The 26,067-nt window shown below is 40.3% G+C and overlaps 1 protein-coding gene across 8 annotated transcripts in view; it reads right to left on the bottom strand.

Moving 5' to 3' along the window:
• Positions 1–16,664: 16,664 nt before the first annotated feature.
• GRIA4 (glutamate ionotropic receptor AMPA type subunit 4) overlaps positions 16,665–26,067 on the bottom strand; it is a 229,730-nt gene continuing 220,327 nt past the window's right edge. For 2 of the 8 annotated variants that reach the window (XM_005501476.4, XM_005501477.4), the window contains exons 15-16: positions 24,137–24,271; positions 16,665–17,795 (exon numbers count right to left, since the gene is read on the bottom strand). In XM_005501476.4, coding sequence (XP_005501533.1) covers positions 17,631–17,795; positions 24,137–24,271 — 300 coding nt within the window. In that variant the 3' untranslated portion in view covers positions 16,665–17,630. Of the gene's footprint in view, positions 17,796–22,622; positions 22,806–24,023; positions 24,272–26,067 lie in introns of those variants that run through there. The other 6 variants (XM_021286314.2, XM_021286313.2, XM_021286311.2 and 3 more) reach the window with 5 other exon arrangements.

Here is a 26,067-nt window from a genome sequence, read left to right as displayed (position 1 = left end):
TTGGTTTTAGCAGAGAAAAAAAATATCATCACTAAGGTCAGGAGACAAAAATGGACCAATTGAATGAGAGCATTAAAAAAAAAATCTATGGTTTTGTTGTTTGATTGTATGGGAGTTTCTGCTGCTTTTCAAGTCCTGCACAAGGAGTAGGCAGGAGTACAGTTGCTTTTGGACACATGAAGATCTCCCTGCATATATCTCCTGGAGCACTAGCACAGTGTCTGCTCTGGGGCTGGTGGCTGGTGCACTAATGACTTTCTAAATCACTCAGGGCAAACTATAGCTAAAAGAACTAGAAATGTTTCTTTTACATGTTGGGGCTGGAGAGATCTTTTTGTCTCATAAATATAGAGGAGAAATTGTGGGCTAACCCAAAATGGTGTCAACGGAAGATCTTACTCTTAATGAACAAGCTAAGGGTGTCGCTGACCTCTGAGCTGTCTCAGACTGGAAAAACAGCACTTCTGTTGAGTCAAATATGCTTTTCTAGAAACTGATTTGTATTTGACCTTCTATATAAGATCTAGATACAATAGATTTTTATCCATAGATCATCTTGATGACAAAACATTTTCTGGAAGCAGTTCTTTCAGAGGCAGAAGTGAACACATACTTGCCTCACTCAATTTTTATCACAAAAGGACCCTTGCTGTGAACCAAAGTGCACATGCCGGCTCCTCCTCCTTCCTGCAGGCTGCCAGCTCCCATTCTTTCAAATTGTTTTCCCATTTGCAGTGTTTATAATAATTGCAATGTTTCTGCAAGAAGGAAACAAGGCTGTTTATTTAGGAGGCTGTACTCAGAAGCTTGTCAGTTTAGATGGACTGTTTGCTAGAAAAGAAAATTCAACCTATTAGAAGATGCCAGCTTTTATTCAGGATGAACAAACTCATTCAGAAAATAAGTCCCTCATGCCCTCTTCACACTGTCCCTTTTGATATATGAGCTTTGTTAAGTCTCGGCAATTCATTTGTTTATGCTTTTTGTAGGAAAGGGTTATTTCCTGTAGAACAAAAGTCTGTCAGAAAGACAGAAGTCAAGTTCTGTGAGCTTCAGTTCACAGCTTTTCATCCAAGAGTTCAGAAGGAGGTTAGGGGAAACACAAAAACAGTGCAAGTGGAGCAGGCTTTGGAAAAACCTTCTCCCGAACTCCCTCTGCCATTGCCAAAGGGAAGGGAGCAGCCTCCAGGCAGACTTGATCTGCCACCATCCCTTGGAGTCAACAGGACCCTCTACATAGCACACATGGTGGCAGGGCCAGTGGACCTTCTCCTGAGCAGCCCTGTGCTAACATCCTCCCCATTGCTTGCACCAAGGGAAGCTCAGAGTTCTCAGCAGTGTCTTTACTGCTCTTCAGTTGCTGGAGATTGAACAGGAAGGTCTGTGTGTGTGCGTGTGTGCATATCACCCAAAAGAGGTTTAGGAGGACACAGGCTCTGATGGAGATGGACCCCAGGATAAGAGCTGCCCCGAAGCCTGCAGATGTTGCAGATGAACATCTCTCCAGTGTGCTGAAGTTCTCTTATCCAGGAACAGACTACAAATCTGACACACGATGGTTTTGGTTGGATCATATTCATATGTGGGAGGGAACGAGGTGGTTGTTTTCCTTAATTATTCTTGTCCAGTGCAGCACAAGTGATCTGGGTCCTGTGGCAGGGAGTTTCCCATCTGTTACTAGAGCTAGAGAAGAAGAAAAGGTTGGAGGTCAAGGACAGTTGGAGAGTTTAGAGATACTCTCAAGAGACCGAATTAACAATACTAGCAACACCTAAGGAAATTTAAAGCACTTATCCCTATCTAGTGACCAAGAGGACATCGTGGCACTGTTTAAAAGTCCCTTGAGAGAAAAAAGAAAAAGGAAAAAAACCAAACATGTTTGAGACTGTAAAAAAAGAAAGGAAGAAGCAAGATCCTTTGCTGAGAAGTGTTGGTACTGGTTATTCAAGCTGATTGGATGAGACCAAACTAAATAGATTTTAGACTGAAATTGCTCCTCCAAAAATAATGGTGAACATTAATAGTGAGACTCTCAGTAAATAAAGGTTACACCCAAGGAAAAGGAAATTGTACAACTGGAAGGGTGAGATGCAGCTGCTTAGGTTAGTTGTAGAGCACATTTCCCTGCCAGAATATTTCTTGTCAAAGATCTGGGATATGGATCTGACCTGGGATGAATATCTGAGAAAAGTGAGTAGCTCCAGAATTGTAGCAGATACAGTTTATGTGGCACAACTTCTAACATAATTGTTTGGAGTTAATTTTAATTTGATAGCGGAAAATGGATACCAAAAAGCAAATTTCAGTACAACAGATAAAATGAGGAGCTTTGAGACTGTATTTTCAGGTGAACCAATATTTTCTCATCAAGCTTGTTTTCTGACAGTGTCTTTGTTTTTTCATAATGTAAATTCCACAATGATCTTTTTAATCTTGCATTTTCATTGGAAATATTTGTTCTAGCCTTATCTCTGCTCCTTTGTCATTGTTATAAAAATTCAATCAACTTGGAGTTCAAACTGAAGCTTTAAATTCTTTTTTAAATTGATGTAGTGAGACAGGGAGTAGAACTGATTTGTTCAGATTTCCCAAACCTCAGGTACAATGGCTGCCTGGATGAGTTCCGCCCAATATACAGTTTTTTGTATACTAGAGAAGGGGGTGAAATAACAGGGACTAAGCAAAAGGAGATTTTTTTTTTTTTTTTTTTAATAAGTATTCGAAGAAAGCATAACAAGAGATTTCTGAGAACTAAAACCAAAAAACTCCGAAGTCTGGAGGTGGTAGGAATCTTCAGGGACAAATAGGTTTGCCAAAGCTGGGCATAGTTATGTCAGCAGCCTACAGAACAGCTCATAGCAATTCTCAGTGCATTCCCCTTCTGTGGCTTCTTATACATCTGCACCCAAGCTTGACAACATTGCCAAGGTGACTCAACAGCGTTACAAATGGGCACACAATCTCATCACAAAAATACCACGCAGTTCATCTCTGGAAACACAGAGAAACTCCCAAGACTGAAGGGGAATGATAACTGAGACGTGGTTTTCTCTGTAAATAATGGCTGATGCCACAACTTACTTGTGTGATCTGGGGGCAGCCAGCACTGCTCTTGCCTTTGCAATATTTTTCCAGTGTTACACAAGAAAATTCAGTTTCAAAGGGAGTCTGGTAAGTATTCGCAGCTCTCATGTATTCTGAAAAAAAACCCCAAATGACACAACACCAACCCCTATGTACCATGCTAGTGATGTACACAAAGCATATCAGCCAAAAAACTTTTTGTCCTTTTTTAGTGTGTATGTATGTGTGGGTATGTAGGAAATCATCCAAAAGAAATCAAATTAAGAAATGCATCACCAGTCATCAAATATACAAAAATTAATCTTTTCTGCTTGAAATACCAATTCAGAGGACATCTTCACCTACTCATCACATTTCCCACCAAAAATTAACAGAATAAGGTCACAGGCCTGCAAAGAGTAGGCAGGGAAAAAGCCACCACATGTTCTGTGCAGCATGTGATAATAACTCACTGCCAAGCGTCGTTGGGCTCTCATCCCACCTTGTCCTCCCTCTAACAGTCTGTGGCTGCCCTGGATTTGAGCAGTTGTGCCGCTCCAGGATCAGGTCTGGGGAGAAAACCTGTCCCGGGGGTCCCCAGGGGTGGGAATTTGATTTCATCCTTCTCTTTCCTGAGTGTCTGTCCTGAGTGTCTGTCCAAGGCTGGTGGATGTGTCAGGGCCTCTGGGGTGCCCTCACTGACTAGTTGCTGAGGGAAAGGTAGTGGCAAATGGGAGCATACCTGCAGTTGAGTTACAGCTGGGACAGCAAACCTGCAATGTCCCACAAGAGAGGAAAAGACAGACCTACAGCTGGGTAAATGCACGGCAGAGGCATGTTTCTGTCTTTGCCTGCACACATCTGAATGGATCTCGCAGGGCTGCGGTGAGGTTTCCCTGCTTTGTGCAAAAGTGGTCTTGGCTTGAAAAACCTTTCAGGACTATGTAATACGACTGACTAAAACATTGTGCTGACACAGCCCAAGGATATATGGATCAAGAGTGGCTCCAGCTTGGAAAAAACTGCTGTACAAGAAGATGTTTAAATAATAAATCAATGTGATTTATCTGAGAGAACACATCATGATGTAGCTTGATTAAGATTTAGAATATCTTCATGGGAGATTTCTGAGGGTAGAGTGTTCTAGCAGATAAAGGCAAAACAACACAATCAAATTCCTGGATGCAGAAAGGAGCCGGACTTAACATTGAAAAAAGACACCTTTTACCCCTGAAGTCTTGCAATGAAGCACCTAGGGATCTAGATTTTCTTCCACTCAACCTATTTAAGTCAGTTCTGAGGGGTTTTTGAAAGCCCAGCACCAGTGCTGCAGGCTGTGGTGCGTGTGCCCTCTGATGACATGCCTGTATTTCCCCTTCTGACTGCAGATCTGTGAACCCCTGAAAAGAGTAAGGGATTGTCCAAACAGTCTGTGCTAACTGATCATAATCTGAGTTCCTCAGGAAGATATACACCCCAGGTGGTAGGTAGGTATTGTGACATGGGAATCAGCACATACCACACAAAGATTAGCTTGTGAAACCAAATGACCGGCCCACACACCAGTGTGGGTATACCCATTACCATCAGTGCTTTCTCTGTCATCTTGATATGAAATAAATGATAGCCTATGCTGATAAATGGTCCTTGTATCCTTGTAATCTTGCCATTATATTGTCTTCTTCCAAAATAAACACCAGAAAACAGCAACTTCTTGGGCTTCGTAGTTTAGTGGTGGACTTGGTTGTGTTAAGTTTGCTGTTTGACTCTATGATCTTAAAGGTCACTTCCAACCTAAATGCTTCCATGATTCGTTTGCAACAGTTAGCATTTATTCTACTACAAATATTAACTCCTACCATAGCACTGGCTCTATCTACATCCCCTTTTCTCTGCCAGGACTTTGGTATAGCTTTTCTCACCATTATTTTGACTCTATCTTTACCCTAAAATCTTTTTTTTTAGAGATTGAAATATTCATCTTTCCTGTATATTGTGTGCTATAGACAGTAGAAGTTCAGGCAATTACATGTGGTTCTTGCAAAATGGAGAGTCTCCTTGTGGAGGGGATTTGGGAAATGAAATTCAACAATTTGGGAAATAAGTTCAAAAAGGGCAAGTTTAGGGTCTGCACCTGGGGAGGAATAACCCCAGGCACCAGTGCAGGTTAGGGGTGGACCTGCTGGAAAGCAGCACTGCAGAGAAGGACCTGGGAGTTCTGGTTGACAACAGGTTGACCACGAGTCAGCAATGTGCCCTTGTGGCCAAGAAGGCAAATGGTACCTGGGGTACATTAAGAAGAGTGTGAGGAGCAAATTGAGGGAGCTTCTCCTCCCCCTCTGCTCTACTCTGACGAGGTTGCATCTGGAGTACTGCATCCAGTTCTGGGCTCTCCAGTTTAAGAAGGACAAGGAATTACTAGAAGGGAGTCCAGCAGCGGGCTACAAAGATGATTAGGGGTCTGGAGCATCTTTCTGATGAGGAAAGACTGAGAGAGCTGGGTTTTTTTCGGGCTGGAGAAGACTGAAAGGGGAACTCATCAATGTTTATAAATATCTCAAGGGTGGATGTCAAGAGGATGGGACCAGAATCTTTTGATTGGTGCCAACAATAGGATGAGGGGCAACAGGCACAGATTGAAGCACAGGAGGTTCCATCTGAATATGAGGAGAAACTTCTTTACCTTCGGGGTACCAGAGCACTGGAACAGGCTGTCCAGAGAGGTTGTGGAGTCTCCTTCTCTGGAGACATTCAAAACCCACCTGGACACATTCCTGTTCAATCTGCTCTGGTGAACCTGCTTTAGCAGGTGGGTTGCACTAGGTGATCTCCAGAGGCCCCTTCCAACCCTAGCCATTCAGTGTGCACCTGGTCATGAAAGGAGAAGATGGGAGCAAGGAGGCTATGAGGAAGCAGGGCCTTAGAAGAAGTAGAGATTTAATCACAGAATCACAGAATCTTAGAGATTAGAAGGGACCTCGAAAGATCATCTAGTCCAATTCCCCTGCTGGAGCAAGAACACCTGGATGAGGTTACACAGCAAGGCGTATAGGTGGGTTTTGAATGTCTCCAGAGTAGGAGACTCCACAACCTCCTTGGGCCGCTTGTTCCAGTGTTCTGGACCCTCATTGTGAAGAATTTTCTTCTCATATTTAAGTGGAATTTCCTCTGTTCCAGTTTGCACCCATTGCCCCTTGTCCTATCTTTGGTTGTTACCAAGTAGAACCTGGCTCCATCCTCCTGACACTCACCCTTTACTTATTTATAAACATGTCACCCCTCAGTCTCCTCTTCTCCAGGGTAAAGAGACCCAGTTCCCTTGGCCTTTTCCCGTCTTTTTAAGACTACTCATTTACCAGACGTGAATAATCCTTGGTGAGGATGCAAGTTCCCCATTGGGCTGGGTGAGTCAGAATCTGTGGGTGTGCAGGTGACTGTTAAATTTTGTGCATGATCAGTACTTTAAGTGGCACCTTTCATATCATCTCTCAGCAGACACTGATGCACCATGTGCTTAGCATGAACCTCTTGCTCAGTGATCTATTCCTTCTGTCCCAGGAACCTTGTTTTTCCCTCATCTTTCTGACTTACTGTTACACATCGGTTGCAAAGGGTTTAAAGTCAGAAAATGGCACTCATTGAATGTACTTTTAGAGTGGCTCCAAAGTCTCACATCAGACAGTCATGATGCCTTTCTCTCTTTAGTTCACTACATAGGTGCTTCTCAGCTTCCAAACAACAGTTTCTGTCTCTCTCACTAGGTCGTCCAGTCTTGGAGCAATACTGTCTCATGTTACAGAGCCAGTGTCAGGAAAGAAAATGAATAACATTTACCGAATTCATTTTAAATTGCAAGAAGCTCAAGGACATTGACAGTTTCTGCACCAAACCCCACTCAAAGCTGGGACATCCCACTTCATTGCTAGGACAAGTTGCTGAGGACTGTGTCCAGCAGCTTTTAAATATCTCCAGTGATGGAGGCTCCACAGCGTCTCTGAGCAGCCTGTCTCCACATTTGAGCAGCCTATCTGAAAATTTTGTTTACAAATATCTAAATTGAATTTCTGCGGTTGCAACTTGTGTCCAGCGCGCCTTGTCCTTTCACTGCCTGAATGTCCCCTTCAAGCCTTTGTACACAACCCCTGACTTGGTATTTCCGGAGATGCTTTCTTTTTCCTGGGAATGGCCTTCCATTGAAATAATTCTAACAAGATGTTTAGATTTCTGCTTGACCACTAGTGACAGCTCAGGACAAAAGATTTGGCCTTCCTACCTCTCATTCCAAGGCTTTTCTCCAAGTACTGTCCACTTTTGTGTATACTGCTGTAGTTCTCTCTTTATCTCTGTTTCATTTGTACATCTTTCTGTTAGATGTTAATGGTAGCTGGAACTGTGGATTTTGGCATTTTTTCATAGTTTTTATTGTGGGCTGACACTAGTCTTCAGAGTGACTGAAATGTTGCTCAGTGGCAGTTCTTCATGTGCTGATGTCTTTTATAAATTTTCAATACCACATTTGGAAAATGTACAAATCTTTTTCTTTCCTCTCTTTCTTCTGACGAAGAGCATAAGAAAGGATGTTGCAGAAAGGGACATCTTTTGTCTCATCATCATTTTACTCTGTTTTTTGGGTTTTTTTTTTTTTTTTTTTTTAGTTTTTAGCATTTATCCAAAAAAGATTATTCAAAAGCAGAAGAGAAACTTTTCTGACTGGTGACTTCATACCTCACCAGAAAAAACAAAACAAAACAAAACAAAACATGTTCTCCTGCCTGGAAATTACTTCTTCTGCTTTTCACCTATTGGGAAACCCTTCGATTATATCACCTTTAATGAACTGTGCTGTTTATCCCATGTTATAAACTTTATGTATAAGTATAGATCTTATTTTTTTAATGGATAGTAAAGTAAACGGGCCCGAAGAAGTACTGTTGAAATATTTATCTTTTTTCAGCTGTAGATTTAGTCAGAAGAAAGTTAGGATATTTGGCATTTTATACACAAAGAAGCTTTAAATTTACAAATCTTTATCTGACTTTTTTCTTCAAAGCCAAGCTCATAAATGAAACAACTGTTCCCAAACTGTCATGGTATTGTCATTTGCTTCCATGAAGTCATCACATCACTTTTGTTGCTATAACAACGTAACATTGTCTGTTACTAAAGCCACAAAAACATTGCATTACCATAATTTTGAAAAAACCTCTGAAGTGATGACTTTAAATGCAGGCTTTCTGCAATACATTTTGCAAGAAATAACCACTTTAACAAGAAAATTTTGAAAATTAATCAGCTGTATTAAATATTAATCACACCTGACCTTGTAATTAGTTATAAGGAAATAGTATTTCTCATTATTAAAATACACCCTCTCCTTCCTTTTCCCTCTGTTCTTTTGTATACATTAATAGTATGAACTGCTGAAATGTTTTGTATGAAGATAACACATTGGATAGATAGCACAGGAAAAAACTGAATGCAATTTAGGATGGACAAAAGTAAAACTGTATACTTAAGTGGGAGTAATCTACTACAGAAATGCAAGACAAAGGATGAGTAGCTCTGCAGCTTTTACTGCAAAAAATCGGGAAGAAAATGCACAAGCATCCTCATACTCCTGCAGATAAAATAAATACCAAATTTAGGAATACTGTCTGCCATGCACATGAAGGAAGTCTTGTGCTTTATTTTCGGCCACTGCTCAGGCCTGAGATGGAGACAGGTTTCAATATAGGACTTCATGATGGGTGTAGTTATGTTGGGAAGAGTCCTGGGGACTACAGAGTAACCAGTCTGGGGTTTAGAAGTTAGTCTGAGGTTAGCTGTCATGGGGGACTGGAGATACTATATTGCCTTGAAAGACTGGGCTGGCTGGTGACAAGATCACAGCCTTCATCAAGGATGAATCAAAGCACCTTGGCATAAAGAAGAGCTGCAACAGTGGAAGAAAGCCTAGTGGGTGGGAGAAAGCCTTGAAATTTGGTGTAGGTGAGCAAACATGGAAAAACTCAGAGCAGTGAAGGAAATTCATGACCAAGCAGCAACAGTGAACAATCAGTAGAGCAGGTCCACAATCTGGCCATTCAAATTTCCATTTTCATCAGTCCCTTTCCTCTCATTGATGCCTAGTCCAGAATCTCACAGACAGGGAGAAGGGTCAAGGTGGACCAAGAGCGAGAGAGCAGGAGAAGGGATCGGGACAGAAGCAGGAGCCAGAGAAAAACACCTGAGGAAAAGCCTTTCTGCTCCTCTGGTTTGCTGATCCACAAGTGACGTGTGTGTGGATTGTGACCTTTACTGAGACTCGTAAGAAGACGAGATAATATGACTCTGGTTTTGGTGGCCTTCACTTTCACTATGCTGGCAGAAAGTCACAAGCCTCTGTTGCCTTGGGGGAATGTTAAATCTCCAGAGACCTTTTTTCAGGTTGACCACAAGTTGCTCATGCTGTTCTACCACACGAAGTCCCAAAGAGCTTCAGCGGCCTTCAGAAAATGACATGGTGATGACAATGCTGAGTGAAAGTGTCAGCCTATTTTCTCTTTGGGTAAAGACTCCTATGATTTGCTTGTGGAAGCATTGACAGAGAATTTGACAAAAGTAGAAGGAAAAGGTAGATGCTCGTGTATTTGTTTTCCTAGCTTAATTTAATGTCACAGTGACTCTTAGTTTTCAAGTCCTAAGAGGGCATGTGATAATCAGGTAGGTCTGAATGGAGGGCAAGTAGGTAAGTATGGTGGACCAGATCCTATCAGCTCTGCGTGCTAATGTCTCAGACGTCTTATAGCTTTCTTTCAAGCTTTGCATGTCCTCTGTGACCAAATAAAATAGGGGGAGAGGGAAGCAGCCGCATTTCCACATCAGCTCCTGTCTTTTGAGCACTGAGAAACCTGTCTGAAAGCAGTGACCTGAACTGCACCCTCTCTCCTCAGCCTGCTTCTCTTTGATGCAGAGTAAGAGGAGACAGGCTAGAAGTTGTGCCCACATGTTTAAGAAAGAAACATCCCCTTCTGCTTAGGAACTCGGCATGAATTTCAGACTCAATTGCATCATGCTTGCCACTTCAAAGCCTTCAGCAACTGATCGTACGCTTAGAAAATATCAAACCTAACTTAATCTGACACAGTTATCAGTGCAACTCAACCTGTCTGACAGCCTCCTTTCTGAGGGCTGCTATAGCTCCCTTGTACTCAGAAATGTCTCTAGAGAAACAGCAGGCATTCCTTCTTAATATTATTCAGAGTGATAAGTGCCTATTTAAAAATGGAAGCTTTTTGTACAGTTACTTTGAGAATGATGCAATTCAATGTTTCGTACAGTGACTTGATTTTGTTGCTTTGCATTACGGTTAGTTTAAAATATTCCCTATATTAAGAAACAAGTGAACTCTTTTACTTAGTCTCCATATAAATGATCTAATTTTCATGTATTTTAAATTTACTTGCTACAGTCTTGGGTCTGATCTGCAGAATAGTTCCAGTGATGAGGACTGAAACTGGCCTGCCCCTGTCTGGGGTTTCTTCTGTAGACATTCCACCTGCTGTGAAGAGTTAAGTATGAATAGAGTAACAAGAATGTGAAAATTTCTGTGTTGCCAATAGTTAGTTAACTCACTTGAGCCCTAGGAGATAGGGGTTCAAGTTCCTGCTGTAACAAAAATGTACCTGGTTAAAAGCACAGAGAGAGTTGCCTTGTACCTCCAGAGGCTCTCAAGGTGGCTGTGCTTACATGCCTTCAACCCTCTTGATCCAGAGTGTCATGCCTGAGGCATTCTGGAGATACCTTTATCATCGGGTCCCAGAATGGAGATGTGTTCCCACCTCCTCTCACCTCTGCTTTGAAATTCAGATTTTGGGGCATCCAGCTGCCGATGTAACAGGAGTTCCCACCAGCTCACCAATGTCTTATGCTACTTAAAATGTAATTTTAATTAAATGTGTACCAACCAACAAAATCTTTTGGGTTTGAGGGAAAGAAGTCATTTCTAAGGGCTGGTGGTATCTAAACAGTAACTATGAGAACAGTAGAGTCCAAGGTAGCGTGTTTACACACAGAGTGGCAAACAAGCCACCTCCAGGCATGAGACACTGTGAAGCTGAAGGTCATAAACATACAGCTCGGAGGTGATGGTAGCAACTCTGTCCTTCTCTCCCTGTCTCATTGATATTGTGATCAGAGCTAGTCTCACTGTATTTCACAATATAAATATCAAGTGTAGGTGTCTGTAGTGTAAATGTCAACATTTGAATTAGTCACTCTTGGTTGTCTTCACCAACAAAACTCAAGAAAAGATTGGTACGGCATGATTATCTCCCCCGCAGTCATTTAAAATCAGTCAGATATACTGCATCTTACAAGTTCTTAGACAGTTACACTGGAGATGTTTAAAGCTAGTGAATGCCACCCCAAATATCATCAGATGTTCTCAGAATGTCATTAAATTTTCTATAGGCTTTCCAACAGCCTTTTCTTAATCTTTGTGATGGTGCTTTTATCAGATAAATCTTCAAAAGAATATTGATTATGTCCTTTAGCCGAAAAAGCATTGATTTTTTTCTTATAGTCATTTTAGAATCAATTGTTAGGGAAATTCTAGCAATTGACAATATTGCAGTTAACCAGAATATAACAGTATTCCTTTTATAATACTGGCAAAGAATTAATTTTTGCAGTCTTGCAGTCTGCTCAGCAAAGCATGGAAAATCTCTCACATTCATTGACATGGAAAAAGGGAAAACACCACATCTGTTACATTGTTATGGACTTGATGACTACTGTAATGCATAAAAAGGCTCTTTTAATTGAGTTACTGGATTTAAACTGCTACAGTCTCGTGCCTTCCAAATTCTCTGAAACTTCTACACAATTAGACCAAAATAGGTTTAAAAATCTTGTCAGATCAGATCTTCCCATCCATACTAGTAGTTGCATTTTTACATCAATTTTGCATGGATTTAAACAATTAGTATCAGGTATAAGGCCAGGTAGAATCAGGGCCTTAGTACTGGAATCCTTACGGGAACAACTAAAACATACAATAACTTAAAAAAATAGTAATTTTTTAAAAAGTCTTAGGAAAATATACCATTACTTTTAAAGCACTTTGAAGTCCACTTCAACCGTCTCGCCTTGTTGAAGGTATTTAGACCTATTGGAGATCTGTCACACTAAAAAAAACACTCAGGGTATGGCCTTTATAACTTTTTAATGTTTGGTGCTAATGGAAGATGATGGATCAGGGAGCTAGGAGTCTGGATCCTCTTTTTAGCCATAAGGCAAGGCTGACAGCAACGCACACTCCTCTGAAGTGTGATGACATTGTGCCTTAGTCTCATCTAACAGATCTGTCTGGATTCTGAGCTTGATTACACAAATAATAATACACATTTGCATTTAAGTAAGCAGCTTGGAACATGTGTTGCTACATTTTGAACTCAGGAAAACACTGAGGGTGGTCAGAATTGAAAGAGGTTGCCCACAGACGTTATGCAATCTCAACATTGGAGATACTAGAATTTTGATAGGACTAACCCTGAGAAGCCTCTTGAACTTTGAAATTGGATCTAACTTCAAAGCTAAACCTGCCTTAAATGGAGGTTTGAAGCAGATGACCTCCAAATGTCCCTTTCAATCTATGATCCTTGTTTATTAGTTACAGCTTGCCTGACCTTACATTCAACGGAATTATTATGAAATAAACTAGTTATTTGCAATCTGTGACATTCCTTTTACTTAGAAAAGAAAGTGACTCAAAATTTCTATTTATAATTCTACTGGTGACTTCCTACACTTTAGACATTGCAACTGTAATTTAACCAATTGCACATTTTGTTGTAACAGTATTAATTAACCCATGCCTACAACAAATGTCTGCAGGTCCTTGCTGGCTGCCCTTCTTTTCTTGCTTTTGGCATTAGTGCAGTAGGTACATTCTGCCAGTTGAAAGCCTTAGGAGCTCCCTTCAGCTGTAATTGTCTAGTCATGGATTAAGGTCTGCTCACACTTTGAGATGGCAGAAAAACACTGGAGTTTCTACACCAAATCAGATAATATTTGCTCTTCATTCTCACAGGACAGAAGCCAGTACAGAGTTACCAAGGAACAGAGGTGAACAGGTACTGCTCTTCTTCCTTACCACACACAATAATTACAACCAATTGTATAAAGCTGTACTCCTTTCTCCATGCTCTGTTCTCAGTTGCACTGAGGCAAATTTAACTCAGAACGTGTACATTCAGCTGCCAGGATAGTGTCTTGGTAAAATTCAGCAACAGCTAGCGGTTGTGTAAGACTAATTTTGTATGTGGGGTCCTGATAATCCAGTAAGTCTGTGTTGATTTTGAATTTAATAAGTGTTTAATACAATACACCACCAGTGTGGAAAGGTTGAATGTGTAGAATGAAAACCAACTAATATAACAGTGAATGTCAAAGCAGGCTTATCCTTCAGTATGATCCATACCAGCTCAGATGACACTTAGTTTGCAGACAAGTCTAATATTGTTTTAAGTGTTAGTTTTTCTAGTTTCACTTGATTACATCAAAACTGAAAATATTTTAGAGGCAGGTAAATACATATAGCATTCAGTTCAATATTAAGATATCTAAATGTAGATATCTATAGGAGAACTATGTGTCTAAGGTCTTTTCATACTCCATGATGATCTAGCCAATGGAGGCTTGAAAACAACTCAGCTGAACAGATTACAGGACAAAATTCAGTTACTCTCCCACAGGTACCTAGTACCATTTAAGATGCCTTATGTCATCTAAGACATTTGCGTGGGGCTTTTAGATCTGACCCAGCATCTACAAGAGACTTTTTCTGGACTTGCAGTAGGAGGCCAGGTTGAATACTTAAAGGCATCTCAAGTGACACAAAATGCCTAGGTTTATGCAGCAGAAATTACCAGAATCAATTAATTTCCCTGCATGTGGCTATCCCGTCTTCTGATTATCCATGGTGAAGGAAATACCTTTGGAACTGGCATATAGGACTCAAGGTTGATAGGACACTTTCTGGACCTGTAGCTGGAGGCCAGGCAGCAAGGTCAGGGGCATCCCAAGAGTCATCAGATCCTATGTGAAGGAAAGTGAATCAGGTTTTGCCTATATTTTTTTTTTGAGGGCAAAATGTTGGAAAAATGTAGATGATATTTCAGTAAATGTCTCAGTATTAATGGTCTTTAATCAGTAGACACTTTTGTTTATTTTTCTTCCTTTGAGCCGGTGGTTGTCATGAAGCTGGCAGGTGGAGGTGGCTGAAGAAAGAAAGGTGGGAGGATGCAGGAGAGCTGAGACCACTGCGCTGGGAGGGTGGGATGCAGCCCGGCAGCTGCCAGGAGCTGCTCTGCTGCTTCTCAGAGCCTGCAGACCATGGCATTCCTGAACCTGAGTTGAGGAAGGGATTTCCTCCTTTGAATGGGTGACATAAGTGTTGAGCAGACCAATACCCTGAGATTGCTTTCTCGGCCATCTGAATTCTAGTCAATTCTCTCTGCTGTCACACTTTTCCATCTAGTTTTTTGTTTGGTTTGGTTTGGTTTATCTGTGGTATTTTGTGACAGGCACTGTCAAAGTCATAGTCTCCTCTTCACCTCATCTGACCAAGTTTCATTTGAGCAAAGCATTCCCTTGCCAAGGACAAGGTCTGGAAGCACTGAGAGGATGCGATAGTTCCCCCCTCTATGGCTGCTGACCACGCGGCCTTGGTGGGTCATGCTGCTCCATGGCCACGCTGCTGGGTGGCTGCATCATTGTTCATGCTGCTCAAGTGTGAATCCTCTCAGTGGGGATTTTCCGTTGTTACTGGCAGTGGACAAGACATCTCAAAGGACTTGGGTGTTTCATTGCCAAGTTAAAATCTGACTTAGGCATCTAAGAATGGGCTCCATGGGGTGACATTCCTAACTGCAGCAATGGGCTTTTTACTGAAGGTGAAAAATAAATGTAATTCATTAGAGAGACAGGGCAGCATGGAAGAGGAGTAGCACTGGAAGACAGTAAAATATCCCAAGACAGCACTGGCACTGCTCACAGTCCTCAACCAGAAAAGGATGAACTCCTGGAAAAAGAGGCATACACAGCAGAACAAAACAGACAGCGTCCTTCGCACTCAGTCTCCCAGTCTTGTAGCCTCTAATATGTCGCTTTATGAAAAATCAACACACACACTTTTCTTTTTTTTTTTTTTTAAGAAACCAAACCAAACCACAAACAGTGAAGAAGTTGCTTTTAAAGTTCATCTGTAAAAAGAAGTCTGAGAGGGAACTTTCAGTTTTGCTCAGATGAGAAAAAGCAGACAACTCACCACTCCAGCCACAGAAACACAAACAGTTCACAGTAACTCATGAATGAGCTAAACATGCCAGTAAAACAAGGATATAAAATAAGTCTAGTCACAGTGACTCATTGTAGTGTTATGTATCTTTTTCTCTAAGACCCTTGCACACTTGGCAGGCATTGTGCCTTAGGTGTAAGCATCACATTATTTTCACCTTTGCCTGTACTGTCAAATTCTACATAAGAACAGGTCACCCTCAGCCTGGATTATAGGAAAGATATAGGCTCTTGCTGCTGTGATTCAGCAATTTGATGTTTTCATGTCTACTTCAAGATGAAGTCATTCATTCTCATTGGCTATTTCCCTCCAGTAATTATAAAGGGTGACTAGAGTATTTAAAGTAAGAGATGAATATCTATCTTGTTGATACCTCTCCTGAAGCTAACACCTACTTTATGACTTCATAGTCATCTGTATCACATAGCATGAGTTATCACCTTAGTAGTGCTTTCCTTGGGTTGTCCTTTGCTGCAGTTGTTAAGGGTTGGTCATCATTTGGCAGTGTGAGGCTCCACTCTGTGCACACACTCCTGCTCATGAGGTCCTGGAGCCCTGGGGGCAGGGTGAAGCACCAGCCATGAAGACTTTGGTGAAGTGTGAGCTGTCTGAACATGACCCCTCATGGGCCTGGCAAAACCACAAGGGCATTAGAAGCTATGATTAATCCAAGGTTGGACCGATTTGTGGTCTGGTCTCTGGCATGGAGCTGTTACCTTAGCAGCAATTCTCTGGATTTGGAGACCACTGCAGTGCCTAGTTTGGCCAAGTAGAATGACCATCACAGAAGAGGCTTGCTACAGCTTTGCACCTACAGACATGCCTGCTCCTGTTGATATTTGGCTTTTATTCAAATGGTGCCTGCCTGCCTTTCCCTGGCGTGCCACTGACAGGCTGGCTATGAAAACGGAGGTGGCTGGATCTATCACATCAGTCAGAAAGACTGTTATTTGAACTTTCCTTCTCCCTGGTATCTCATCCCTTGATCTACCCAGAGAACAAAGCCTATCACTAAATGGTTCCCTAACCACTCAGAAAGGGTTTTAGTGACTAGTACTAAAATATCTAGTGAATAATCACAATGATACTTTGACAGCTTCGAGTCCCCCCTCTCTAAGGGCATAAAAGAACTTCACAAATGTGCAGGGACTCAGACTGTCTCGGATAAGGTCCTGCATCCTGTGGTAAGAAATGAACCACCTGATTCTATTTTGCAGGTGACATCCCTAATGATCAGAAAACAACTCAAGCTCTGTCAATATTATAAGAACGTTTGTTGTTTTATTCTTTTTGGTGGGTACAAAAACCACAGTTTCTTACACAGAACAAGATTATAAATAATATCTGTAACATGAGTGACCCGTAGTCTCTTTTGATTCTACACTGCAGACTGATGACGTACTCTAAACATTTTATAATTTTGTTTCTTGTATTAGACAGATGCAAATCTGTGGAACATGGAATGATGGAACAGAATGAAGGTAACAGCAAACAAGAGGATGACCAACAACTTTTATAAAAAAAAAGTCTCTGAATTTTATTACAGTGATGGCATTTTATATCAATTATTGCAATGAATTGTTCCCTAAGATGGTTAGAAAACAGAATTGTGTTGTCCTCTACCGAATTTACATCAGTTAAAAAGCAAGCATGTTTCAATATTCCTCTTTTTTCAAAGAAAATGTAAATAATTTCTTTATTTTTTTCACAGGATTTACATACTTATTATTTTCTTATCACAGTTTAGTGATTCATTTCTACAGCTGGACAGCTGAGTATTCTTCCATTGTATATATTTATGTTCTGGAGACACAGGTTAGCATGTTCATTGACTTCTATAGTTATTTTTTTCTCCTTGTCAAGACAAAGACCAAAATGTTGTCCTTTCTGAGCATGTTCTTCACAGTTTAATGCGCTAAATTGGCAAGTCTTATTAGTTTTAAGTCCACTCAAGTGAATTTTGTTGCTGTTAATACACCCTTCCCAGCCCCCTCCCCCCAACAAAACTAAATTATGAATTTTCCTGATATAAAATCTGAGTTTGGGTTTCCGAGCTGAGCTCATGCACACATTGTTGCTGATGATGTCTGGCGCATTTGGACGTACTTCCCTTTCTCAGCCAAATTATTAGTTCATCAATGACACTCCCATGTCGTTACAGTCTGTGCTGTGTTCCCATCAGTCACCAACACAGTTTGATTAAGGCACTCAATTATTTTTTTGGTTTTTATGGTAGGTCCGATGCAATTACAGCCAATCCTGAACTTTGTCTAATTGCAGTTCCAGTATGCATGGCCTTCGGGCAGTCGGGAGTCAGTACGCGTCCGTTCTCTCCCACACTCCCTGTGATCGATAATCTGGCTTTGTTTCTTATGGCTTCAGAAAAGGTAAGCTAGGTTTGAAAAAAAAAGGAGAAAAGAGGAAAGTGTTACAATAACTCTGTTCTTCAACATACCAGGACACAGCAAACACCAAAATACTAAATTTTAGACATCTGCATTTTTTCATGTTAACATTAAAATAATAATAGTAATCATCATAAATATAACACATAGCATTTAAGTCTACTAGGGGAAAAAATACTAGCAATTCTGAGGGTAAATTTCATTACAATAAATCATTGATTTAAATATAAAATCCAAATTTGATCAAGAAATTAACAGAAGAGGCAATATCTTCATCTAAACTGCTTCAAGCTACATTTATATACAGTGAAATGAGAATCAAGTCCTTTTATGAATCTGAAAGCATTAGCATCTGTGAATAAAGTCATGCATAGGTGTTTCTAGGCTTAGACCTTCAACTAGGAATGTCATGATAAAATATAACTACTGAAATTTGTTTATAAATTGCAATAGTTGTATCAGGAATCTTTGTGATAACTCTATGGATCAAATCTATAGAAATTATTACTTCCTTTCACAATGCACATACTTCGTAAATCTGAGAACTGTCCTGAATTCTGTTTTCATACATATATTTTCCTACAATTAGCAAAGGTGGGAACTTTCAAAGGAAATGTAGTTTACTGAGACGAAATACAATTTTCTATAGTTTTCTACGTTAGGTCTTAGTTTTCCAGAAGAAGGTTTACATTTTTGTTACCTCAAAATTTTACTTTCATGTAAATCAGAACAAAATATCTCATTTAGGGACTAATTGACTCAAGTAAAAATTTTGGATTTGTTAAAAAATATTGTGGTTATGCCACCTAACTTTAGTCATCCAAAAATCAGTAAGAGCTCTCTCGTGTGACGACAGGAAAAGCCAAGATGACCAGACTAAATGATTTCCAGATGACTAAAATCAGGGGAAATATCTAAGGTCAACCAATGCAGCAAGGACACCAGGAACAACAGGCACCCAAACTACACTATGTTGAAACATGTTTCAAAGATACCATGTTAAGATATTAATTAGTGGGGAAATCTGATTTCTAGCTAGCAGAAACTATAGTCTATGCAACTAACTCATGGAATTGGTGTGCAGGGATGCAATCTGAAATACCAATTGGAAAAAGAGAGACAAGGGGGTGTATTCACATAGGAGCAAAGGGATGACAAACATCATAAAATCATTTTATTTGCATTATTACTGATCTCTGCATTTAGAACTTTGTCCCTCTGAGCCCGGTTTCTCCTTCTGAGGTAGCAGTGAAATCCTGAGCTGATATTTGATATGCCAATGTTAATTTTATATATGAGTGTGTGCGTATAGGGTTGAGGGAGATTGCTTAAAACTCCCAAATGTTTCCACTGCTGCTGGGTGCACTTCTATGAAAATGCACCAGTCTAATATTGTATTATCAGTAGGTCCTTCAAAAGAGAGGCCTTGAAAGTACAGCTGCTGTTGTGGCACAGCCACAACTTGGATATAAAAGCAACTTTCCAAATCAATTACCCTAAAAACCTCAACCCTCACAAGCAGATGAATTCAGGAAAAGACCTCAGGTTCCAGAGGTTGTTATGGCATTCCCCTTGCACTGAAAAGCCTTGGCTTTGATAATCATCAATTGCAATGTCCAAAGTCACCCATTGAAAAGTTTCCCTGCTGCCACAGCACTCTGTGACACAGACTGTTACCGAATATATATTGACCTAATTCAACAGCTAGGTATAAAAAGAAATAGGCAATAAGGGAGTGGGGACCTGGGCCCATAGAGTACCAAAAACCTCAACTACTCCCCAGCAGCAAATAAAAATTCCTGCATTTGCAAAGCACAGACACAACGCAATGTGGTGTAGCTCCACACAGTGCATGTCCAGAGTCCCACCGCAAATGGATGTCGAGGACTGGTAACTGCCTGCAGAAACACACAGAACATGTTTTGGTCAATGGCAAGAAAAACCAAAAGTGCTTTAGTTTTGGGGAGAGATGAGAGTCCAAAGCAGATCAGAATGCAAACTTGGGTGGAAAAGGGACAGCTCACTCCAGATGTGCTAAATTTCCGAGAAAGTCATCACTATGTGCCAGCATCTTTCTGTCGCTTTGATCAGCTATCTGTCCATGGCCAGTCAGGGTTTGCCACTGGTAAATCTGAGAGAGAACTCAGCTTTACATGGGTTATATGAGTTTTACATGACTGTGGTTTTGTAGCTCAGTCTATATAGCTTTCTGGCCATTGACAACACATTCAGGACAGAAAGACAGTAAAAAGGGATCCACCAAAAAAAAAAAAAAAATCAGATGAGAATAACAAACAATTTCTCAGCAGCCTTCCACAGAATAACAGAAAAAGCTGCAATAAAACATCTCTCTCATGGCAGAGATCAACAACAGCTCAGCAACACACCAGGGAAACAATCCAGACACTTAACAGTTAAGTCAGGAGGAGCAGGTCAAACTTGTACTCGGGAAGGTGTCATAAAGTCAAGTAACCAGGTAAACTTCTATTCTAAATTTAAAAATATGCTATAGGTAAAAAAAAAAAAAAAACCCAACAGGCTAATACTCTGCTTAACTGTGCTGTCAAAATTTCAGATTTGTGGCTTGGTTGCAGAAACAGTTTCAGGAGAGGCTGGGATGAGAGGGAAAAGTCTTGTATTTGCTGTGAATATTACCCAAATAGTGAAAGTCTCTTTGTGGTAGAGCGTATGCAGTTAATAGTGATAACATATTTTCAAATTTGTCATTAGTTTCGACTAAATTAGTTGTGGAGTTAATTACATGAAAACACTGACTGCTATATTCTTATTGGGAAATGGGAATTTACGAAACTGATATCTTCAGTCTATATAATACAAATATCCTAGCCTGTGTGGGTTCTTCAATGGCTCAGGCTCCCCTGGTACTGGATCACATAGAGTTGTCTTTGGCACAAGTATTTAATATGAATTTTTAATGAATCTCTCCATCTTGAATATGAAATTGGAAGTATACAAGTTAAAATAAGTGCATTACGCATTTACTGAGCCATCCTGTAGCCCTTCAACTTTTTTGGTAATTAATTTAATAATTTTTTCATTGTTTTTTGTAGGCAAATTTCTTAATTACAAAAAGCAGCATGGGATGGGAGAGCAAGAGAAGGCAGCTGAACTGGAAGCTTGTTCATGAGCTTTATGGCCCACTAAGATGGCCATGGAGAGGCGGTGGTGGCAGCTGGCTGGTTATGGGGACAATCTCTTTGAAAGCCTATGGGTCTGGAGAGGGGAGCTCAGCAGGGCTTTTCCCTAGAGCAGCTGGAGAGAAGGCTGTTAGGCTCAGCACTGTTTTCAAGGCATCAGCTCAATTAATGTACTAAAGGCTTACTACTGATACACAGCAATGGAAAACTGCTGCCCAGGGGAAGAGGAAGGGATTGTTCCCTCCTTTAAGCAAACTTCCTTCCCTGCCTTTGGCAGACACTGTCATCCCCACTGGACATCTTTCATCCCACACATATAGACTAGTCCTGTATCATATAGACTAGTCTGTGCATACAGATCAGTCCTACATTTTAATCTTCTGCCTCACAGGCTGGTGAATTTCCTTGAGACAACTGACTTTTGACTGGATTGAACTAAAAGAAAAAATGAATATTAATTGTCAAGAGGGTTATGTAAGCTATTTTGTATTAGTTCAAAACATATACTATTAAAACTATTTGATGTTAGCTTCAAAAGTCAGTGTGTTGGTTACTCATGCAAGTTAGAACCATCACGCATCTTTCCATATTAGCAAGTTTTAGTCCCAATACAATCCGTTTACTCCTTGGATCAATAAACATATCAAAGATTTTGAAATGCATGACAGGCATATTTCAGTGTTGTGGGCACTGCACTGCTGCCAGCTGACACGGGTTTCTGACTGGCAGGTCAATGACCAGATGGCACCCTAAAATGTTTTTAAGAGATTATCAGTTTTGACTGACCCAAACATGAATTTTCAATAAAATAAAAGGCAATGTGGGCTTTTAAAATTTTTTTCCTGTAAGAATTCATCTCTGTGTTACAAGAATTCTCACAAACATCCAAACTTTAGAGAAAGGTACTTAAGATCCTTCCTTAAAAAATAAAACTCAGTTAGCGCTACTTTTTATTTCAAGAAAATTTTACAAGGATAATCATAGTGTTTGTTGCACTGGAATCACAGAGCTGGGTGGGAACTGGGGATTGTCAAGTCATGCTGTGTTTAGCATGCTAAGCCAGTTTGGGTCAGGTCAGTATTTGAATGAAAGCTTTGGGTTTTTTGTTTTCTTTCTATAAGACTATGTTTTGGATGCATTGCACCCTGTAAGCTTGATAAGGAATATGTTTTCTGTGACTCTTACTTTTATACCAGCCTGGAGACACTCTCAGTCACAGGCACAATTTACTGAAGAATTTAAAAGAAAAAGGTCTCTTCATCTGCATTTTGCACAATTACTTGCACAGGATTATTGCTTTTTAAGACCCTTATTACTGAAAGCAGACAGTGAACTTGGTAGATTAACATGAGCACCTGGAAGTCCCGATTCCCAGTTCACAGTAATGAACACTGGCCTGTACTCTTGGAGCCTCCCTGACACCTACTATGCCTCACATTTTCACTAGTGGACAAAGTGCACAGCTAAGACTTTTTTTTTAGGCTTTTTTTTTTTCCCCTGGGGAAATTAGGCAGCTCTATTACAATTAAAATATACCCAGGGTCATGACTCCTTTTACAACAAGGAACAAAAGAAAACTACACAGTGACAGTATGTTTGGGACAGTTTCCCAGCCAGCGTACACCAAGCCCCCACCCTTGCCCCCCGAGAACCCACCTATTCCTTGCAGCGCTCCAGCTACCATGCTCAAACACCATTCTCTGCTCATTCTGTGTCTGCTCTGTACTGTATGGTTCGGTATTGTACCGGCTGTGCCTTTAGACTGTAAGCTCCTCGGGACAGGGACCTGTTATGCGTTTGGCACACTTCACCTATTGTACAGCGCCGTGTACTCCAGCGCTATATAAATAATAAATAAAAAATGATAATTGTATCTCCAGTTGTTTCCTCTAAGTTTTTCTAGTTGGCAACATAAAAATTATATTCTTCATCTCCTTTCCCTAAACTTTTGTTTCTCACTTCTACTACAGGGATGGCTCAGTGATTTCAGGAAAAGGTAGCTCAAGCTTTTTGTTAACGGAAGAGACATGTGGCTTGCTATTTCCAAGGTAGCACAAAAGGGCAGGGTCCTAGCTGCACCTTCACTTAGGAAGCAGCCAGTATAGCTTGGGAGATATGTAAAAAAAATTAAGTTTAGAAACTTTATTGCTGCTACAAGCCACTTCCAAAGATCAGAGAGCTGATCTGACTAATGATTAGTTGGCAAGATAATCACTGCACGGATGAGAACAAGTACATTAGTAAACCATCCCTGCATGCCTGCTCAGGGAAACTGTGCAGGATGGAGCTCAGTAACATCAGCAGTTTGGTCTCCAAAATCACTGCATGAACATTTAAAATACACTAGTCCTGAGCTAGGTAAGGGGGTACATTACTGAAAGCTGAGGATGATAATCAAGGTCTATTCACCGGTTAGTGACTTTTTGTGGTTATTATAGTGGGCAAAGGTTGACCTGTAGCATGATATTGTGAAAAAAATGCCAGACAATTAGCATAAAACACGTATCAAAGGGAGAGTGAAGGAATAAGGTGGGGAGGAAGGAGAGAAGGTAAAACAACATTTAGACTTCTTGTAACAGTGCCTTGACTTCCGTTAGGTTAACTATGGTTCAGTGATGTTGCCTATCCTAAATCTTGATTATAATAAAGCCCCAGTGAGGGCCAAAATCGAATAATAAAGGTTTACAGCAATTTGTCGCTAGTAGAGTGCAAATCTTTAGGAAAATAGATTGGCCAATCAAGTAATTAAACATTGGTCCTCTGACTATATATTTTACAATTCCAAATAGTTGTCATCTTCCAACTGATTTAACAACATTGAGTTGTTAAAAATGTATTTAATGTATTTTTTATGTTAAAAATTGCTTGCAATGCAGATGTCTATTAGCAACATAGAATAGTATACTGTACATCTGCAGCCAAAAAAACTGAACCACTTTGCACTGAAGTTTTCCAAAATATGAAGCTCTGTTCAGAAGCAAGCACCACTAGACAAACGTCACAACATTGCGTTACAAGATGCATCACCCACTCACTGTAGTAGGCCCTAAGTCCTACCCCTAAATTTTAATACTTTCGGTTCCATATACGTTGTAACCTTCTCTATAAGTTGCTAAATTCTGGGTATTCTGCGAGGAAGTTGGGTTAAAAGTCTGTGCACTCTTTGCCACCTTCATTCGTTTCGCCTCTGCCCTGGACTTGTAACAGAACTCTATCAAAGCCACCAGCATTGCCAAGCCCAAGCCTCCAACCAGAATGTAGAAGACTCCAGCAACGTTGCTGAGACTCAAGGCACTCGTCTTGTCCTGGGGAAACAGAAACAACACAGTTAACCCTGGAAAACAGACCCCCAGGAGCACAAGCTACATGTTAAAACATTGGAAATAGAAATAAATAACAAGGTTTAGCTGAAATTATATGACAGTTGCTTACATACTTCTTACAAAATTTGACCTATCTGGATCTACAAAATATATTTTAAATTACTAGTTTTCCTGATTGGCATTAAAAAATGTAAGTATATTGCCAACATATCAGGATGTCATTGCTTGCTCAGTGCAAAGCATTACTTCCACTAAGTGGAGAATTAAACAATGACATGTCTAGCTCTCTTTAGGGAACATTTTAGCGCTATATAAAACTGCATTTATGTAAAGCTCTTTAAAAGCCTTGGAATCCAGAGATTCATTTACATCAGACAAGACTCTGCTTGATCTTTACAAAAACAGTAATTGTACTTGTGGTAGGCATTGCTGTTAATTTAAAAGATCCATACTGAGTTTCTGATACTTAAATGGCAGGTGAAAATAATATCTGAAGCTTAACCTATTTACCAGAACAAACACTTCCTTTGAAAGTGCACACTGTACCATACACATCATGATATATTTGCCTCTTACCGACTACTGTATTTTGTTTGTATTTTATTATAGATATAGTTCTGGAACACACCCATGGACTACTAAGGCTCAGTAATAGTATAATTTTAAATAGCAATTTATGAAATCTTACACATTATTCATGATTTAGACAACAGTGAGAATTTCCTTTAGCAAATTATTAAATATATACCATTTTATAAAATATCATGTTCTTGAACATATTGTTGTAAATAACTATTCTACATTTCTCTATAATTCACTGCTTAGTTATGAATAGTATTTTTTAAATCTGAAATCCATGTGCATTTTAGCACAGTTCTCAAGGAACTCTCTCAGGATTGACTTCCACATACTACATTGTGCACCTTAAGATACTTAAAAAGCTTTATTCTTATGCAGACTATATAATCTCTACCTAAAGTAAGGAGAGTACTTAACTTCCAATTGTAATCTCTATGAAATTTTAACTCACAAAGAATTTAAAATATTTGGATGTTTAATTTAAAGAGGCACTATTTAATGTGCCATCAGTAGATTAGCACAGTAACATTTCCCATGGATGTACAGAGGTGTCTAGGGCTTATAGCTGGGCTCTGCTTTGTCTGTCTCTCTTTAGCTGGCTCAGAGGACTCTGAATATCTTGGAGGTGACTCTGTTTCTTTGGTGGCAATTGCTAACATGGTGCTTGCAAAGAAGAAGGAGGCAGCACTGAGAAAGACCTGACCTAATGCACATGGTGAGGCTTCCTCAGCTCTCTCAGGTGCTCTGCCATCCTCTTAACTGGTTTTCACTCTCTTCTCCCAAGCACTTGCCAGAAAAAACCAAAACGTGTTGCAAGTTTGTTTCCCAGGCCAATTTTACCTGCTGTCCATCTGGGTACCTCTCAGGGCTCTCAGGCAGCAAGTGGCTGCTGCCCATCATGCTTTCCTTTAGCTCTGGAGAGCACAGGCTGGCAAGGAGACAGGCACTATGAAGTGACTTCAGACTCCCCAAATACAGGGCTGGCACTGACTGTGGCGCTTCCCTGTGGTGCAGATACCTGTGTTTGACCCCAAATAGAGAGAAATACAGAAGGCTCCACTCCCTGGGGCTGTCAGGATTACTGTTTGGGAATGGATTAGGGTAAACACTGGAAGCTGTAGAAAGCTACTAATTATCAAAGCCTTTCACTTCAAAGCTCAAGTTAAATCTTCCTTGGCTCCTTAAGGAGCAAGGGACCT

This window comes from Columba livia, chromosome 1 (assembly GCF_036013475.1).
Source record: "Columba livia isolate bColLiv1 breed racing homer chromosome 1, bColLiv1.pat.W.v2, whole genome shotgun sequence".
NCBI classification, from domain to species: Eukaryota; Metazoa; Chordata; class Aves; order Columbiformes; family Columbidae; genus Columba; species Columba livia.
The sequence above is the reverse complement of the archived record's forward strand: the minus strand, read 5'-3'. Positions and strand labels throughout refer to the sequence as shown.